The sequence below is a fragment of the Nannobrachium achirus genome (assembly GCF_963921795.1).
Source record: "Nannobrachium achirus genome assembly, chromosome: 12".
Lineage (NCBI taxonomy): Eukaryota > Metazoa > Chordata > Actinopteri > Myctophiformes > Myctophidae > Nannobrachium > Nannobrachium achirus.
Window position 1 is genome coordinate 3,611,368 of NC_137832.1, and position 20,797 is coordinate 3,632,164.

At 41.2% G+C, this 20,797-nt stretch overlaps 1 protein-coding gene across 1 annotated transcript; it reads right to left on the reverse strand.

The window, feature by feature from the left end:
- Window positions 1-880: 880 nt before the first annotated feature.
- Window positions 881-18,439, reverse strand: LOC308294984 (protein NLRC3-like; the record flags this gene model as incomplete). Its single annotated transcript, XM_080737920.1, has 5 exons — window positions 881-929; window positions 3,960-4,133; window positions 15,175-16,989; window positions 17,254-17,318; window positions 18,386-18,439. The coding sequence occupies 5 exons, from the start codon at window positions 18,437-18,439 to the stop codon at window positions 881-883; spliced, it is 2,157 nt and encodes a 718-aa protein (XP_080594046.1).
- Between the last annotated feature and the right edge of the window lie 2,358 nt (window positions 18,440-20,797).

Here is a 20,797-nt window from a genome sequence, read left to right on the forward strand (position 1 = left end):
TAGGGCCGGGCCGGGCTAGAATGCCACGGGCCAGGGCCGGGCCGGGCTCCACATTTTAGGCCCGTGCAGGGCTCTACAACACACGCAAGTTAGCCTTAGCCGGCTGCTAAAATGTCAAAGAGACAAACAAAATGTTTTTCAATAGGACATAGAAACGCTCAAAGCCACAGCAGTAAAGTAAGAAGCAGGGTTAAGGAGGCTGCGGGCTCTATGTTGTTTGGGCAGTTTTCAACTGAAAGGTAAGCACACGCAAAAGGCAAGGTCAGTGTTATTGATTTGGAGCGATGAGTAAATTAGTTTGTGCTGTGAAATTATGAGTGTTTGGCGAATGAAAATGTCCCATCGCTGTGTGGGCTTGATTAGGGTTGCCACCTCTCAGAAACTGAAATAAGGGACATCTCTTCCGGTCGCACAGTGGCGTGTGTTCCGGGCGTGTGGCACGGCCGCGTCCCGGCCCGGGGGGAAAAAATATGTTTTTTTAAGTCCCGAACCCCTGAAATACACAGAATAGTTATAACTAACACAATGTTGTGTAAGCTTTTTGCTGTTTGAAATCGGCAATTGTTTCCAAAACATGAAAGTTTTAATTGTATGAATATCCTACCTGACCTGGCGGAGAACCGTGCTCCGAGGAGCATTTTTCTAGTTTATATATATTTTTGCCAGGTCATTCAAGATTTCTGTTGTTGAAATGTTTCAAAAATAAAATGTTCAAATGCAAAGACATGGCAGATGGCAGAAAATGGCAGATCTACAAGCTCACAACGTGTCACATTGCAACACGTTGTGAGCTTAAAATACCTCTCATGTGTCATTTAAAATGTCCTTCCTGGGATCAATAGAGGTTTATCTCATCTCATGTCACCTTATTGTATCTTATCTAGACCTGGTAGAGAGGTTGCTGGTGGTAGCTGGTTCCTCCCACCAACCTGACAAAGACGCAAGCAGAGTTTGGTGCGCTCGTGCTTTTTGTGTTTTTAAACGTCTCCTATTGAATTTACACATCTCTTCTGTGAACTATTAGTGTTGTTATTAAATAACAAAACACTCAAGCTTGTAGAGCGGCTCGCTTGACCTCTGTGAAGTTGGCACCCCATATGATGAAAACATATATAACAATGGTGTCATTCTTTAGTGCTGAATTTGTGCTGAATTGTGCCGTCAATTATAGAATTTGTGCTGCTATCACTTTTTAGTTATTCTACATAACACCACTGTTCTGCTCCTATGTTCTACTATTAAGCACTGCTGCTCTACATCGCCCTCTGTAGGCCACACCGCTGTAATGCTGCCAAATCTGCAAATTCATAAGCATATAAATATTTATATATGTATAAATTTATATAAAAACACAATTGATGATTTCAACAGCACAAATTAGAGCACATCCAGCACTAAAGAATGAGACACTTTTTTCCCTCAGGAGTCGAGTGTCAGCAGCGCATGGACAGCGCTGTTGTGTGTGTTTGTGCACGCGTGTGCGTGCGTGCGTTGATGGATAGAGAACGGACAGAGAATGGACGGATAAGTGAGAGAACGTGTCACTCAGTTTAGGCTTGCTTTTTAAAATAAAACTTCCTGTCCTGATTTAATGTCCCCTCCATTGAAGGGAAACTACATTGAATGAGGACTGGAGGACAAGAGAGCCAGTGAGAGAGACTGTGACGGCCGGGCTAGACCAGAAAACGCGCACTTATGTGTGTTCTCTCTGTGCGTGTGTGAAAAGCCCCTGGCTACACCAAGGAAGGAGTATAAGGGTTAAGATTTATATGTAGGCCTAAGCCTATTTATTAAACCACAATTGAATGTTGTTTACCTGCATAATGGGAACACTTTCGTTTATTTTTATTGTAATAGTCACTGGAAAATGTTTATTTGATATCAACATCTGATCTCAGTACTGTTGCCTGAAGTTGGAAATGAGGACATATTAATGCTTCAGTGCACTTGTTAAAGCACCGACAATGCAGCACTGTCCACCCATTACTAAATTAGAGTGACAGACAAGTTAGAGATAGGAGAGAGATGGAAGATAATGTACACAGCCAGCCTACACACCACCTCACCGACAAGAAGCAACTACAGACAGACTTTTTTTTTTACTTGTTGACCAACAAAACGGCGGCGGAGGTGGGTGGAGTTAACTCCAAATCGTCACGTGAAAGGTCATGTGCGAATCCCATATATGTGCGGGAGACCAGATAGTCTGTGTACAAAACGCATAAGCGTGCGTAAAAAATAGAACCGATCCTATTTTTAGGGAATGCGTATCCTTGGTTCGCGCTATCCGCGTGCCTGGTGTAGCCGGCAGAATTGATATACATTGGATCTTTCCAAAACACGCATACGCGCGCACGCCCCGCATACGCACTGACGCGCGTAAAAAGTGTAGCCCGGCCGTGAGACAGGAGGGGAGACCTTTGTGGTGCAGACTTTATTACAATACATGAGAAGAACTGACTGCAGCATCTCTGGAAAATGATGTCATGAGTCTGAATTTGCAAGCATGAAGATGATTCAGTTAGTAATGGACAAAACACACATAAACAAGTAAAGGAAATGCATCCTTAAACAGGACAATTAATCAAACTGAATCTGTTTTGGCTGCACTGGACATATTAGTGATATTACTGTTGTACACTGATATTTGTGTTAGCAACAGTGCGTTTGGCTGTCTGTGCAGTGTTCTTACAAATACATTTTCACCCAGGATCCCCCACCTTTTCATTGACAAATTAAGCACTGACTATAACTAAACAAATACAAATAATGGTGGTGAATTATTACCGTAAGGTCTGCAGTCCACAATGTGAACTCTTTAGAACAGCAGAGATCAGCTCCATGGTTGAATCGTCCAGTTTGGTCCCACTGCGGTCCATAAAAGTACAAATAATAACAATACCAATCATTTACATGAAGAAAATGAAACAAATATGAATTAATTCATAAAATTAAAAATACATTTCTCTAAATCACATAATTGTGTAGCAGTTTCGCTTTCCATTACTTATACTAAATAGTAGGGGTGTAACGATATAGTAACTGTATCAAAATATGGTTTTTAACTTAAAAAATCGAAGTATATCGAAATGAAAACAGCTAAAATCGAATCGTATCGTTTTATTTTGTATCGTATCGGCAGTGCAAAGAATCGATTGTATCGATACTACCTACTTGTGCATTTTTTTAGCATTTTTAAGAAGAAAAAAACAAAAGGAGGGGTTTAATTACTTTTCCTTTCCATATAGCTACACTGGTCTATCGATAAATGTGTGTAATCTCTGGGTTCATGTCAAGGTGCAGGTTTGTCAATATACAATGTCCATGTATTTGGCAGATAATCACTGTGTTTACTTATTTATATCCATAATAATACATGTTTCCCTTAAAAATCTCACTATCCACACCTTTCACACAGATTTCATTTCTTTGCTAAATAGTTACTATATTTTAAATCATTGAATCGAAACGTATCGTATCGCCATGAATGAACCAATATTGTCCATGTATCGTATCGTCAACCATGTATCGTGATATGTATCGAATCGCTATTAAAATGTATTGTTACACCCCTACTAAATAGCCTATCTGTGTTCACATAATTCATAAATAAATTACTAATACAGTAGGACAGCAACATTTCAGAGTAATGGACTGTTTTACTCTGAAACTCTGAGGAACCAGCAAACCTGGGGTGGGCTGAGGAACCAGCAAACCTTCCAGTCTGTGTTTACACCAGTTTAACAGATTACATGACTGGATGTGATCATTGCCTAGCAGCCATGATGGATCACATACTGTAGTCACTGTACCTTATCATTATTCTAGTCAGTGTGGGTTACCATGATGTCAACCTTATTCACACTCTTCAAATACAGTCTCACTACAGTATTCATGTATTCATCACATAATAAAAATAAACTAAAATAATACAAATAACAGTGGTAAATGAATCTGACCTTAGGGTCTGCAGTCTACAATGTGGACTCTTTAGTCCAGCAAAGATCAGCTCCATGGATGAATGGTCCAGTTTGGTCCCACTGAGGTCCAGTTCTGTTAGATGTGAAGGATTAGAGCTGAGAGCTGAAGCCACAACTTCACAATCTGTCTTATTGAGGTCACAGCCAGCAAGTCTGTAAAGATTAAATGTAAACCAAACCGATTAGACCACATTCACAGTCAACTAAGAGATCTTCTATCAGGTTAGAAATGGTGTAAGGTAGAGTGCCACCATATTGCAGATGACCCTATTCTGGGCTGAACATTCAGCCAAAATAGCAGATCTACAAGCTCACATTATGTAGCACAATGAGAGCTTACATAAACATCATAAACGATAACAACATATATTGAAAATAATAATATAAATAAAGACTGTGAACCTTCATGCTCCCCAGAGGATGACCCCAACTGATTTTAGTGTTCAAATAATTTTTCTTCAAGCGCCACCATTAGGTCAAAATGTTCACTGTCACAACATTTCTAAATGTACTGGTCACGTTGTCATTAAACTTGTTGATCACATTTATTCTCCCAACATAATTAAACCTACTGCTTTTACTGACCTCATGACCTCTACTCTAGCGCCACCTTTAGGCCAACATGTCCACTTGCACACATGATGTGTTAAAATCTAATGTGAGGATTGTCCTGAAACTTATGGAGCACATTGATGCTCCCTGGAGAATGAACCCTACTGATGAAGTGACCCCACAACCTTTCATATAGTGCCACCCTTTGGCCCCCAAATAATTGGCCACAGACTTCTATCTGAAAAGACATTTTGCCACTGCCCCACATAAGAGAAGATTATATGCTGTTAAAAATGACAAAGTTATTCAAGAGAAAATTGCAGATCTACAAGCTCAAAACAAGTTGCAACACCTCATGAGCTTGTAGATCAGCCATCCTAATAGCTGTCAACGAAAATCCACATAAACATCTTGTTATATTTTAGTCAAAGAGCTTTGTTTAGCTCGTCACTGTCCCGTCTTTGCCATGAAAATATAAATGAACAAATAATACTAATACTAAAGAATTGTATGAAGAAAAATTTATTGAATATTAATCAACTTATCAAATTGAAAATACAGACATAACAGTGATCATGACTGATCAGACTGCTGGTGCTGGTGGGCTGAGGAACCAGCAAACCTTCCAGTCTGTGTTTACACCAGTTTGACAATCAAATGATTACATAACTGGATGTGATCACTGATCATTCCCTAGCAGCCACGATGGATCACATACTGTAGTCACTGTACCTTATCATTATTCCACACTAACATAATCCATATATGGCCAAGACAGATGGCCATGACAGCCCATATCTGTGTGGCTGGTTCTACATACAGGGATCTCCATGTAAAAGGGTATGATGTATGATGGACTATCACATAATGAATAAATGAGTAAGCATGTTTGGGCTCTCACAGCATATCTCCATATACAGTACATGGATCTCCATATATGGGTACCAGTCTCCATATATGGGTAACTGGTACAATATACATCACTGGCCAGATGGCCAAGACATTGCGTGTCTAACTGTCTTACTAGTTAGTCATTATTCTAGTCAGTGTGGGTTACCATTATGTAAACCTTCACACCTTCACACTTTTCAAATAAAGTCTCACCACAGTATTCACGTTATAATAACATCATAAATAGTCAAACTAAACTAATACAAATAATGGTGGTAAATAATGGTAGGGTTAGTAGCCCGGGCGTTTATTATGCAAAATCGATGTGGACCCCCGGGCGTTTAAAAGAGATCAGGGGGCCTGGTAACAGGCTTCTATTTATTTTGGCACTGGCCAGCAATGGTCCATCATTTGGTTCAATTGTATTCTTTCTCAAACTATATAACAATATACTGTATAATATGGGGATGTTCTCAGCTGTAAATTTCACTGTCGTGTACACATTATCCAAAAACGAATTACCGTAATTGCTGGACTATAAGCCGCACCTGAATATAAGCCGCACCAGCTAAATTTAGAACAAAAAACAAATGTTTACATATATAAGCCGCACCTGACTATAAGCCGCAGGTGTCCTTCCTGCTTTCCGCTAGAGTGCCCTGGTGGCTGTTAGCTGTATAAATCTATATATAAATACTTCTTAACCTGTTAACAATCCTGTATAATTTGCAAAAAACGCCTATACACAGCGTACCCAAAGTAAATTGATTGTTGTTTTTAAACCATTTGGAGTATTGCATTGGGCATGGTCTCATTTTGAAGGAAACATTTTGAAGTTTTACCCAGAAATAAATGATCACTCTGTGTGCAACTGACATTGAGTAATGCAATTTTTAACTTACTGGAATAGCAGGTTTTTAATCCTCGCCTAAATATTTTCAGTAAATAGATACCTGCATAACACTGTTATTATCATATAGGAGCTGAAAAACACAATGTGGCCACATTTTGAAGCCTTACCTAGCCCAATTTCAAAGGGCATGATAAAACTACATGAATATATTTACACATGTTTTACTAAGTGTAAGTCTATGCGTTTTCATTTGGAGAGATTTGCATATATCATATAAAAAGGTCAAAAAAGGGGTAATAGACTGGATTTTTTTAATTTTTAATTTTTATTATTTTTATTAATTTATTATTATTATTATTTTATGTATTTATTTTACTGACACCCCTAACACTCTTGGTCTGACATGCGGCGCGCTTCTGCGTATTTACGCACATCCAGTAGTGTTGTTACGCAGGCATTTTTGGGTATTGTAGTTCACTTCAGCCAAAACAAATTAGGCATCATTTTTCTGAGAATTTTATTGGCTATAAGATGTGCCAGTCATCAGAACAACCTGTTGCCACTGGCTGAATCTATGGCACAGGAAACATGGCCATGCACCGCCTCTGAACACAGACCATTGGTTGCTATTGGGGGGATGGGCAGGACTAGAAGCTCCAATTGGGTGAAATGAAGTGTCAATCGTTTGGGGGCCATTTTGAGCTATGATTTTGAGAGCAAACAAGGGGTTATACTGAAATCCTATAGAGCCGTAGCCTGGTTAATAAACCAGACCGCACAAAAGGTGTAGTGTGGTCTGGAGCCTCACGATTGAGAATCCATTTCCACCAGCCACCAGAAAGGGTTAGCCAATCAAGGCTGTAGGTTGTGTGGACACAAAAACATTCCCCCCTCCCCTCTATGACAGGCATCAAACAGGTAGTTGTCTTTGATGTTTTGATTAGAGAGAACACTAACGAGGTCTTGACACTTGTATGGCCCAATCACTTATCTTATTGTACAACCCCTTTGAAGTTCAAAGGGAACAATTAAGAGCTCACCAGGCTTTCAGAAATGGAATCTCTCCCTGCAACCCCTCTTCCCAAAACAAAGTGTGTGATAGAGGCTGGCACCGCCAGGCTAATAGAGCCGGGTCCAAACTATGGACCTAAGGCGCTATGGGGCAGATGTCACTTGATTGACAGTACTCTCCGTAGTATATGGGCTGTTCCTAGTAGTGCGATCTTCTGGACTGCATAGATGCTGATGTTGACTGGGATACGGTTGGTGTACTTTTCTATTCCCTTCTTCATGAGTCCTAGAGCCCGGTATTACTTCAGGCTTCATATCCCACATCCTGCTGATTTCAATCTCTATGTCTTTGTATTTGGACAGCTTCTCTGTGACTTTCACCAAAGTGTTTCTATCAGAAGGTATTGCCATGTCTATGAGGATACATACAACTCTGTTCCTTCCTGTCCTTGATAATAATGTCAGGCTTGTTGGCTTTTATCTCCCTGTCGGTGTGGATGGGCATGTCCAAGAGGATGGTGACATCCTTATTCTCAGGTTTTCGGTTGATGTTCATACCATTTCACAGTCGTCTTGATGTTGTACCTCCTGCAGATCTTCCAGTGCAGGTATGCTGCTGCCTTGTTGTGCCTCTCTATGTAGCCTTTGCCAATTCGGGGCAGCCTGAGACAATGTGGTTGATGGTTTCTTCGTATTTTCCACAGATTCTGCATTGTAGGTCTGTCCCATCTTTGATGATCCGATGGTGATAAGATCTGGTTGAGACTCTGGTCTTGTGCAGCAATTATTGGGGTCCGCTCAATATGCCGACACCCGCTGTTCCAACTAGCGTCGGCAGGTTAGTTTGGTTACTGGGGTTATGTTTAGGGTTAGGGTTAGAGTTAGGGTTAGTTTTTGTGTCGGAATACCGGCCCGTCGGCACACTGATGCGGACCCGCAATTATCGAGAGACAGCCGCTGACGGTCCATGGATGCGTCCGCAGAAAAAATCAGGTGCCGACGCGAGACGGCGTCCACGGACGCGAGACGGCGTCCACGGACGCAAGACAGCGTCCACGAACGCAAGACGGCGTCCACAGGCGCGACAACGATTCTAACGACCACCTAACTCTAACCCAAACCCTAACCTTAAGGCGAGACACTACAGGTGAATAGGGTAAAAGAAATAACTAATAGCTACAAAAATGAAACTTTTCCAGTTGATTACTTACATCAAGACCAAGAATTTTTGAATTACAAGTTTTCTAAAAGTATATGTTTAGATATGCAAATGAGGCATTATATGCACTAATAATGCCCAATTTGCATACTTTTCAGGTACATAAATCTGAAGATTGGATAATGCCAGGTTCAAAACTATTGTTTCTCTTTCTTGTCATATTAGAGACAAAACAAATTACAGAGGGGATTTTAGATATCTCTTTTTATCACTCCATAAATCATAAAATAGTATCAACAGTCATAAAAAAAAAAAACATTTTCGCCATGTTTTTAGTGATAAAATGTGATGTAAATCAGGCTATGAATGATATATCAACAAACCCCTCTGTAAATATCTTCAGGATATAGATAAGAATAAAACTGGAAGGTTTGGTGTATGTGGGTGCAACTGAAGTGGAGATTTATGTACCTAAGTATGAGGAAAAACACATTTTGAGAAAACAGCCTTTAAAGAACGGAAACACCCCCATCCTATACAAACCAATTGTAACTTCAAACTTCATTTTAATCATGTTAGATTCATCAAAAACACCTGTCCTCGGTTCTGGTGACTCATACTGCCCTCCTAATACGTGAGGGGGCCATGTTTCTTTGATTCATTTGATTCATATGAAATGAACATCTAAATGTGTATTTTGAAGGTTAATTTTGCATTCTTTTGAAAGAAGGCCTGTTTATAGATAGATAGATAGATAGATACCTTTATTATCCCAAGGGGGGAAATTCAGTTGTCCAGTAGTAGCACAGCAGTATACAGTTATTTACAAAGTTACAGAGACGTAAGAAAAGATAGATAAGAGGGAAAAAAAACAAAACAAAGACAAGAGCAGTACAGTACCAATAAAGAGAAGGTGCATCAATAGAGGGGGCGAATAATATATAAGTATATATACATAAAGTGTCTTGCAAAAGAGACCATAGCAGTCAATGCTAGTTAGTGCAAACAAGTATCTCACTGTCATTGTTAAACAAAGCAAAAATACTCAGAAACTACCAACACAACCTAATAGTGCAATGTCAAAAATCAGTGCGAAAAATGAAGAAACTAGGAAGCGTGTCACCGCAAGACGCACATGAGCACTCTTCCTGGAAGGTCCTTAGAGGTCAAAGTCAATACAGCAATAGTTCCTTATTGCTTAGGAAGCAAAATAGTAAAAAATCTAATTAAAAAAAAAAGAAAAAAAAACAATTAGCGCAGCAGTCTGGTCCAATTGGACTCGCTGAATGACCAGCTCTGCTCTCCTCAAGGTTACATTAAAAGATTATGGTATTGCATTCTCAGCCAACTAATGATTAAGCCTATCCTGCATTCCCTTTGTTCTCTCCTCAAAATAACGGATTACTTCTTAAAATGGACCACATCACATCACAGAGGCAGCGGCAGTAGGTAACGAGCGAATCACAATTCTTTATTGGATATGATTTCTCTATTACAATGCTTTGCCATTAAAGTACTCATGCAAACTTGGCATCATAACAAATTTCAGACAGAAATGATAACTAATGATGCCACGCAAAGAGCAGCAGACAGCTAGCCTGGTGCACTTGCTGCGGGCGACCACTGTACCCCCAAATCCATGATCATGAAACCATAGCAGGCATCACAACCATTGATCAGGCATCACGTACATTGGCATGCATTCCGTGATTATTTTTAGAAGGAGCAAATACCGGTACATATTAGTTATTAGGCTATGAATCTATGATGATGATCAGCTTGGCTCTTTTGCTTTTTCTTCCCCACTCTCAAGTTTTTTGGTGCCCTTTGGCAATGTGCACAATGCGTCATGGTAGCAGCAGCATGGGCACCATATACATTTGGCTTAAGAAGTGTCCGTCTACACACGCTATGAGCTTGTAGATTTGCTGTTTTCGGCATGCAACATAAATTAACGGTAAGTTAAAATAATTTGCAAATAATGGCCCAGGCGCTTAAACAAACCTGGGGGTTATTTGAGACAGGCGGTTAATTCGCAAAATGGGGTCAGACCCCCGGAGGATATATGAGACCAGGCGGTAGTTTGCCACCGGGCTACTAATTGGTTATATACAGTAATCTGACCTTAGGACCTGCAGTCTACAATGTGGACTCTTTAGTCCAGCAAAGACCAGCTCCATGGATGAATGGTCCAGTTTGGTCCCACTGAGGTCCAGTTCGAATCGCAAAGGCCACGTTTTGTCACTGTGGTCAAACTCTGGTGTCTTTCTTTGCTTCCTAAATAGCCGCACATCGCCGCGCCGCGGATTAGCCAACATTATGTTGTTGCTCCACTATCCAGATGAGCCACGGCATCACACTGTCTGTCAAGCTACAGGTAGTACATTTTCTTGTAATCATTATAAATATAACGTCCTTAAATCCTTGTGCATAGATTAAATGCTGCCGTTTGTCATAAGCTGAAAGTGAAAGTGAATCTCATGTTTTGGCACAGACTGTGTCTCCCCTCTTCTGTCCCAGAACCAGGGTTGTCAACATTGACAGTCAGAATTCAGGAGATTATTTGGGGGTAGTTTGAGGGGGGCGTGTAACTCCACAAACTGGGGTCTGGAGGTGCTTCCCCCGTAACTTTTTAACAGAGTAGATATATTCAGGAGCCTGCCCCAGCACACATTTGCCTTGATGAAAGCAAGGCAGCGACATACTGTACTTTCTTCCTTAACAATGAGAGGCATTGGTACTGAGATTTTCCTGAATATAAACATGTTTTATATTGCTAAAGCAAAATAAAGGGAATATTTTGGAAATATAACTGAACTGAATCAAAATATTTGCATGATTGCCAATTAGCCTATTTAGTAATAATCAATTTCTTTTTAAATGTATTACAAAATAAATATTCAACGGAAGCTTTACTTAAGGTAGTGAAGTGATTTTCTTTGCTTCAAATAATTTATTATATCAACCTTTTAACAAGAAACGATTTTTTAACCAAAAAAACTATCACTTATCCTACCTTAAAATACATATATTAATATCGCGAATCAAATCGCAATCGCAATATTAGTCAGAAAAATCACAATTAGATATTTTCTCAAAATCGTGCAGCCCTACTTCACAGTCGGTCTTTTTGAGGTAACAGCCAGCAAGTCTAAAGATTAAATGTCAGATTAAACCACATGTTAAGGTAGAGCGCCACCATATGGCCTATGACCCTATTCTGGGCTGAACATTCAGCCAAAATAGCAGATCTACAAGCTCACACTATGTTGCACATTGAGAGCTTACATAAACATCATAAACATCAACATTGAAAAGAATAATATAAATAAAGTGTTCAAATAGTCTTTCTTCTAGCGCCACCATTAGGTAAAAATGTTCACTGTATTACTTTTTTTATTCTCAGTGTTCTATTTTTACTGTGTTTTGATATATTGCGTATTCTGTTATTGTTATTGACATGTCGATGTATGCTTTCTTTGTCTGTTTTTAATTACTTTTTTTAATTGTACGCCGACCTTGAGTGTCTTGAAAGGTGCCTTCAAATAAAATGCATTATTATTATTATTATTACCCTTATTACAACATTTCTAAATGGTCGGGTTGTCATGGAACTTGTTGATCACATTTATTCTCCCCACAGGATTAAACCTACTGCTTTTATTGACCGCATGACCTTTATTCTAGCGCCACCTTTAGAAAATGTCCACATGCACACATGATGTGTGAAAATCTAATGTGAGGATTGTCATTAAACTTATGGAGCACATTGACGCTCCCTGGAGAATGAACCCTACTGATGATGTGACCTTAAAACCTTTCATACAGTGCCACCCTTTGGATATTAAGCACTATATAGTAAGTTGTTTAAAAATGTAGTTCTTTATTATGCGTATAATTAAAGCTGTTGCTGTTGGTTACTAACAATACATTGAATATTTCAGTATACAATATAAAACATAGCACTAAAACATAACTTTTATTTGTATTTATTTGTATTTGTATTTATTTGGTCCAGTTGGGTTAAATATCAGGGCTTTTAGACTCTTAATCTTGTTTTTAACTCATACATAAACACAACACCACCAGTCACTATTTGAGACCCAGAAGGGATTTAAGATTAGTGGTTCTCAAACATTGTCTTGTCAAGAAAATCTATGTGGTTGCAGACACCATCTAACAATATTAAGTGCCATAAGAGAACATGGGCTCTATTTTGATTGAAGTACCAGCTCATTGCCTTAACTTAAAGGCCTGTCCATACTTTCTCCGATCACCAAACCTTTCATCGGAAAGGTCCGGTTCAACTACAAAACAACGTCACTCGCAGCTTCTGAAAAGCATTACCCCGAATTAGAGTTCAGAAAGCTGCACATCTGAAAGTCGAAATTCTCTGACGAAAGGTTTGGTGGTCGGAGATAGTATGGACAGGCCTTTAAGTTAAGGCATAAGAACTGGTACTTAAAACTATACTATGTCACTTTTTTTTATAAAACAAATCTTAAAATTGTCCTAACTATTAATCGCTAATGTTTTAGAACACCCACTCTGTTAATTTCAGCCCCAAAAGCCTTTTCTTTATATGTGTTCTACTGAGCCCGTGTGGCCGTGAGGGGGGTTGCATTTCCCGGCGAAATTATGTCATCTGCATCATTCTGTATACGTCACTGGCGCCTGATCAATGGAGCAAAGGGGAGCAATGGCTCCCCCTATCTGCCGGTCGGGGGAGCCCGGCTCCCCCTCCCTCCTTTTATTTATTTACGATCATAATCACAAAATGTGATTAAGAAGAAGAAAGTCAGAAATTCGCCTTTTTTGACCCTTTGAAGCACCCATAGCATGGCTTCTAAACCAATCACAGCGAATGGGGGGCGGGAGGTATAGGACTACTGGTTTCTCAACCAATCACAGTGACTGTCTGAACCTCTCTCTGACAGCGCGCTGCAAACAAACAACATGGCACGGCTTTATCTAAATAACAGAATTAAACAGTTGTTTCACAGTGGAATATGCTACCTGGGGTTAACTACAGACATCCATAGGACATGTGGATAGCTTTTACATTTACCATACGTGAACTAAACTTTTTGACGCTGCGCAAAGAAGCTGGATGACATGACACGTTGTGTTGTGTGCCTCCAAGGAATAGCACTTTCTATAGGACATCTGGGCACCTCAATATAAAATTGGATATTTTCTTGTCATTTTCTCAAGGTAAGACATGGCTTTATTTAACTAACTGTTCACTGTGGAGTTAGCCAGCCCCGGTGTGTTTGGCTTTAACACAGAACACTTAAACAGAACGGGAACTTCTGGAATTTGGGTGGCTCAGAATCAGATGGAAGAGAAATTGGGACAACAATGAACAGAACTGACTGCCTGGAGTTAGCATAAAATATCCAATGTGAAGCCCCAAAGACACCTGAAAATGACTTAATAAAGGAAACCTGTTTTAGTCGACATATACCCAAAAATACCCATTTTAGCCGACTTTATAACCGCAAATACCCGATTTTTCGCGGCGCCGCTGTGCGTCGAAAATAAATAAATACATTAAAAAAATCCCGGATTTGTGCTCCCCCTAGTGGGGACAGAGTTATGCGCCGGTGGTATACGTGTCTCCCTACCGACCAATCACAGCGCAGATCATACACTGCCGGCCAATCACAGCACATCTTGCATCTCTTCAGGAAGTAGCTTGCTTCAACAGCAGTGTTTACGCTGGTCTAGGAGTCTAGCCTATGAGTCTAGCCTGTAACTCCCCAACGACTGTCCGCAGAGGGACACGAGAGACCTCTACGGATGCATCTCGGCTCGGTGAGGCGGACGCGGTGGTCTGAAGGTCTGGTCCGCGGCGAAAAAAGCAGACGTGACCGCGGTTTGCTATACCGCTACTGACCACTAGTTGAGCAACTTACACAGTATAGCTTTAAGATAAACAAAATACGGCCCCATAGCTGGGTCGTTTATGGCACTTCCGTGACCACGAGAGCTAAGGTCAGTTTCTCAATGGATTTGTCATCTAGGAGGGTTATAAAACAAATTTGGCCGGGTGTATTTTTTAAAATGGCGAGGAAAATGTTTGACAGCTAGGGTAATTTTCTGTCTCATTCACTTACTGTACACTATACTATAAAGGAAAACAAATGACTCCCAAAAAATCTGCTTTAAGTGGGATGTGAGGGGTCAAACTAGGGGGTTTTTAATTATTTTGAATCCATTGTAAGCATTTGTTTTGCATCTGTTTTGCAGATTTTTTGGGAGTAATTTTTTCCTTTATAGTATAATGTATAGTAAGTGAATGAGACTGAAAATTACCCTAGCTGTCAAACATTTTCCCAGCCATTTAAAATACACACCGGTCAAATTTGTTTAATAATCCTCCTTGATGACAAATCCATTGAGAAAAGGACCTTCGCTCTCTCGTGGTCACGGAAGTATCGGATTCGCCCCAACTACCATGTGTCAAAGCTATTCAAAATGATAAAAAGAAAATGTATAAACAGTATATAATGACATTTTTAGATAGCTGATCGAATAGCTCCACAACACATTATGAGCTTGTAGATCGACTATTTTTTAATAGCTACAGTATAAAATGAAATTCAATATTTCCTTATTTAGCTGGGGACCCCTGGGGGACCCCGGACCACACTTTGAAAACCAATGTTTTATCATTTCTAGTTATAGAGTATATTCTAATATGTTTTCTATTCACATATACTAACCGAGCCTTTCTGCAGTTGCTCACAGCTGGGATCAATCTCCGTCGCCCCTCCTCTGATGTGTTGTATTTGTCCAGGTACAACTCATCCTGAACCTCCTCTGACATCTGCAGCATGAAGGCCAGAGCTGAACACTCGGATGGAGACAGTTTGGTCTTTGATCTGTCCCCTGACTCCAGGTAATGTTGGATGTCCTGAAATAGCGAGTGATCATTCATCTCCATCAAACAGTGGAAGATGTTGATCAATTTCTCAGGAGAGCGATCTTCAGTGGTCATCTTCTTCAGGTTGTTGATGACTCTTTTGATTCTCCATGGACTGGTCTCTGTCTGACCCAGCAGGCCTCCTAAAGGACTCTGGTTGGACTCCAGTAAGAGGCCATGAAGGAATCGGACAAAGAGGTCCAGGTGGCCATTTTTGCTCTCCTGGGATTTTTTCATGACTTCCTCCAGGAAGTCTTCTAGGGTTGTTTCTTCTTCTCCTCCCATCCTCCGTAACCACATTCCTTCTCCCAGGAACGTCTTCAGTACCTTCATGTTCTTCTGTGTGAAACAGTGGAACAGGTAGACTGCAGCCAGGAACTCCTGGATGCTCAGATGAACAAAACTGTAGACTGTTCTCTGGAAGCTCACACTCTCTCTCTTGAAGATCTCTGTGCACAGTCCTGAGTACAGCGAGGCGTCTTTCACATCAAGGCCACACTCTTTCAGGTCTTCTTGGTAGAACATGATGCTGCCTTTCTCCAGATGTTCAAACGCCAGCCTGCCCAGCTTCAAAAGAACCTTCCTGTCATCCTCTGTGAGCTGCTGTTGATTCACATCATGACTCTCATTCTGCTTTGTCTGGAACCAGCCGTACATCTTAGTCAGGGCCTTGTTTGGTTTCTTTTTCTTTTTTTCGTGTTTCCCGCCATACTTCAGATTCTTCCTCTTTGTCTGGACTGACAGGAAGTGGCTGTACATCTGAGTCTGGGTCTTGGGCAGCTGTTCTGTCTCGTCAGTCTTCAACATGTCCTCCAGAACGGTAGCGGTGATTGAACAGAAGACTGGGATGTGACACATGATGTGGAGGCTCTTTGATGTCTTCATGTGTGAGATGATTTTGCTGGCCAGCTTCTCATCACGGAATCTCTTCCTGAAGAACTCCTCCTTCTGGAGGTCTGTGAACCCTCGTACTTCTGTCACCAGGTCAACACAATCAGGAGGGATCTGATTGGCTGCTGCAGGTCTGGTAGTTATCCAGAGGAGGGCGTTAGGGAGCAGATTCCCCTCAATGAGATTTGTCAGCAGCAAGTCCACTGATGATGTCACTGTGACATCAGAAACAATGGCATTCTTCTGGAAGACACAAGAACCAATGGAAATGTTCTCGAATTTCAGCGGAAACCTGCTTTCATCCAGACCATCAAAGATAAGGCCAACCTTCCAGACAGCGAGCTGCTCTGCTGTGACCTTCTTTAATTCTGGGTGGAAACGATGGATCAGTGAGAGAAGACTGTGCCGCTCATCTCTGATCAAATTCAGCTCCCGGAATGAGAAGGGAACCAAGAGAATGACATCTTGATTTTCCAAACCCCTTGCCCAGTCCAGAGTCAACTTATGCACAGAGAAGGTTTTTCCAATGCCAGCGATGCCCTTGGTCAGTACTCTTCTGATGGGTTTGTCTCTGCCAAGGAGGAGGGGCTTAAAGATGTCAGAGCATTTGATTGGATCGTCATGGAGAGTCTTCTTCTTGGAAGCTGCCTCTAACTGCCAGACCTCATGTTGGGTATTAACCCCTTCACTCTCTCCCGCTGAGATGTGGATCTCTGTGTAGATGCTGGTGAGGGAGGGCACTTCAGTGACATATGTCACACGATCAAGGCGGTTCAAACCGACCTTATAATCCTTTAAATCCTCCTGCGGACTGACACCTGCTATGAGAAGACAATTAAAACATTTTAAACATTCAGTTTCATTCATAACTTTACATTGTTACAGCTGTGTATGGATATTATTAATGAAATGTCCTCCAGACTATGTCTTCTGTTATTTATGCATGTCAGTAAAAATGATAATTATTGCAAACTCTGTCCAGTCTTACTTTGTCCACTTGTGGTTTGACGGGACTTCTTCAGTCCAGGTGTGATCTGAACACAAGTCCTCTCTCTGTGGACGAGAAGGAGATATGACTATATCATACACTTATATGATGTATTTACAGTGTTCGGCAGTAACAAGTTACTTAATAATATATTACTGTAATATTAAGCACATAGTTTCAACTCTGTGGTCACGGGATCATAATCTATCTGTCAGCTCTTTCACAGTCCCTTCTGATTGGCAACGTTTGGCTTTCAACGTTTGTGGGAGGGGCATGTTTTGCCCAAAATGTCACAAATCATGAATGCAGCATCTGATTGCCATGAGACTTGGCTACAACAGCCTCATGGTGGCGCTACAACAGCCAGCTTCACGTTTTGGCCTGTAACTCTTGAACTGTTGGTTATAAAATAAATGCTTTCTTCTACAACACTGTGCAGGCCCTAGGCAGGCAACCCGGCCTGGTGGGGATCTGTTCTCTGACAAGCACACTTTTCTAGTTCGACTTAATGTCTTGTTTTATAATACTTTAATGTTAAATGTTAATAATAACGTTACTTGGCAGATCATTTTGTTGTTTATATCTTTGTATAGAAGGATTGACATACTGTGTGTGTGAAGGTCCAGGTTCATTACTGAAGTCTGAAGGAGACCGGTCACTCTTCACTGTTGGAGACTCTGGTCTGTGTTGAAGACTTTTGGCAAAGGTAAAGTCAGGAGGTGTAGGTAAGGTCCAGTCACTCTTCATAGACTTAAGGCTGGGTGTTGGAGACTCTGGTCTATGGTGAAGACTTCTGGAATCATACAAATGATCATACAAATCAATGGTGGTCGGTTAATCCATACTTTCTGTCACAGGCGATTCAAGGGACACAGCTCGTCCCCGTAGGGATCTCACAGTGCGTAGAGCAGAGTATGACATTTCCATGTGAGGTCAGACCAGAGGTCTGATGTGAGCGGAATCACTTTCCCTGTCTAAGGACGGCTAAGTGATGAAAAGATATGGTGTAAGGGGCTTCTCTTTTCTCTACCATCTTGGTAGTGTAGTATCGGTGTGTGGAGGGGGCTCCTCTTTACTCTACCATGTTGGCAGTTTAATATCTGTGTGTGGAGGGGGCTTCTCTTTACTCTACCATGTTGGCAGTGTAGTATTTGTGTGTGGAAGGGGCTTCTCTTTCCCCTACCATGTTGGCAGCGCCATCATGGATCCTTAAAGGTTTCCATCAGCGATGGCTGCACTACAGCGATTGGGCTTCGCCCTTTTGCTGAGACCCTATATTTGGGACGTTTCAGTGCCTTCATGGTGCTCACAGTCCAACAAATTTGTCTCCAGACGGGGCCAGACCCCTTTAATTGGTTTATGGACTTTGATTGACAGGACGGGAGTTCATCAAATCTCTCCCATAGTGAGTCACTGAAGTGAAATATCCGACTAATGATGCACGATTATGAAATTATGACCGATATCCAATATCCGATTATTTGCAGGGTCATATCCGTTGATACCAATTCTGATATTACATTTATATTGTAGGCTATTTTGATATTGAGCTCATGGCTGATTTATTTTTTCACTAGCACTACTTATACATATGTATGGAATAAATACATTAATTAATAAAATATATATAGCCTATGAAGAACATTTACTGATGGTAAATCAATCTTTACTGAAGCAACAAACTAAACTACATCATATTTGTGTAACACAAAACATTTAGTAATGTGTGTTTATGTTATGTAACCTACAGTATAAAACTAAGTTAGCGTAATTCATTATTGTTGCCTACATTCATTTGCCTTTGCTCTAACAAAAAAAGCCCCCCTTTAACACTCACCCTGCCAAAAAAGACGTTTCTATAATAAAAACGTCTTTTTAACTATGGACCTCCCTGCCAGACGTCTTCTGGACGTATTTTTTAAATAAATAATAAATAAAAAATTGGACCTCCAACAGTGTACTAGGCATGATCGCGATCGCGAAATTGCATGTTTAACCCCCATACCAACCACATCTTTCAAACATGGCAGCCATGTTTGTTTACATTTGAAGAAAACATAAGGGCTGCCTTCTCCTGAATGCCTGAACGGATTTCCAAGCGGATTTTTTTGTTTGAAAGCTGTGGAAAGCATGCATAGTGCATGATCTGTGCACGAATGTGTGCACCAGCGTGCACACTATTTTTTTAACCCTTTGTTGGCGAAACGGCAATATAAGAGGTCCCACTTTAAATATGGCACCGACTGAGTTAATATCTCTCCCAATCAAAGTCCCTGGAGCAGCCACTAGCTGTGTGATATACAAACTAAGATTACCATAAATACAATCATTGTTTAGTTTATCACTGTCTTAAATTGATTCTAAGCAGTCAGTTTGGCAGGAGGGGGGAAATGCTCTCTGTCGCCAACAGCTAGCTAGCTGCTGCAGCAGCAGCAACAGCAGCAGCGAGAGCGTGTCACTGTTACTACATGTCATCTTTTCGACACCCGACACCCTCACCCTAACCTCCGTGGAGTGAGTCGCCAACCCCACCTAGGGTGTGGGCGCTGATGACGCGGAGGGAGGAACACACCCCCAGCACCCACAGTGTCCCCCAGCGGGAATCGAACCCAGGACCTTATAGCTGACCAACCTGTTCATCAGGAGCATTTAGGGGTTCAGAGTCTTGTTCAAGGACTCTTCCACACCAACTCTGGGGGAGGCTGGGATCGAACTGGGAACCTTGAAGTTCTCCATCCGGCCGCTCTACCAGCCACTGCCGCCCCCACATGTTAGTTAGCAGATAACTTTGTTGTTTATATATTGTATAGAAGGGTTGACATACTGTGTGTGTGAAGGTCCAGGTTCATTAGTGTCTTTAGACCAGTCACTCTTCACTGTTGGAGACTCTGGTCTGTGGTGAAGACTTATGGAATCATACAAATGTTTAAATAATTATTATGTGAATGAAGAGGTCAGTTCTTTATTCTTATCTCATTATGTACATTAAGTATATGTTTGGAGGTTTCAACTCCTGGACGTTAGAGAAAAAACAGTAATTCAGTCAGTCTGTATAGTGCAGCTTCACCACTGAACATCACATAGTAGTGATGCGCGGGCCGACCCGGTGCCCCCACCTGCCTGCCAACCCACCCGCAATGGGGTGGGTGGGTCAAGGTTTCAGACTCAATTGGCGGGCAGCGGGCGGGTTATCCCCACTCTCATGTGCAAACAATAAATAAGAATAATCACCTGCTCTTATTTGCCTTTTATTCTTAATAAGAGTAGGCCTGTAAGAATAATAATACAACGTTTTGAATACGACCATGAGCGAGCGAGTTTTAAAATGCGCCAGAGAGGCTTGGAGCGCTCCTTGGTGCGAGGACCGTCCCAATTCCGCTCCTGCTGGGGCCGCGAACCACATTCGCCAACATTTTCGCTTTGCGCTGTTGTGCACATAGCAGCCAGTCAGACACACAACATGAGCAGAGGAGAATGCACAAACAATTCAGCGCGTGTCGCTGATCAGGATTTCACTTAAATGTCTCTGTCATCCACACAAGTC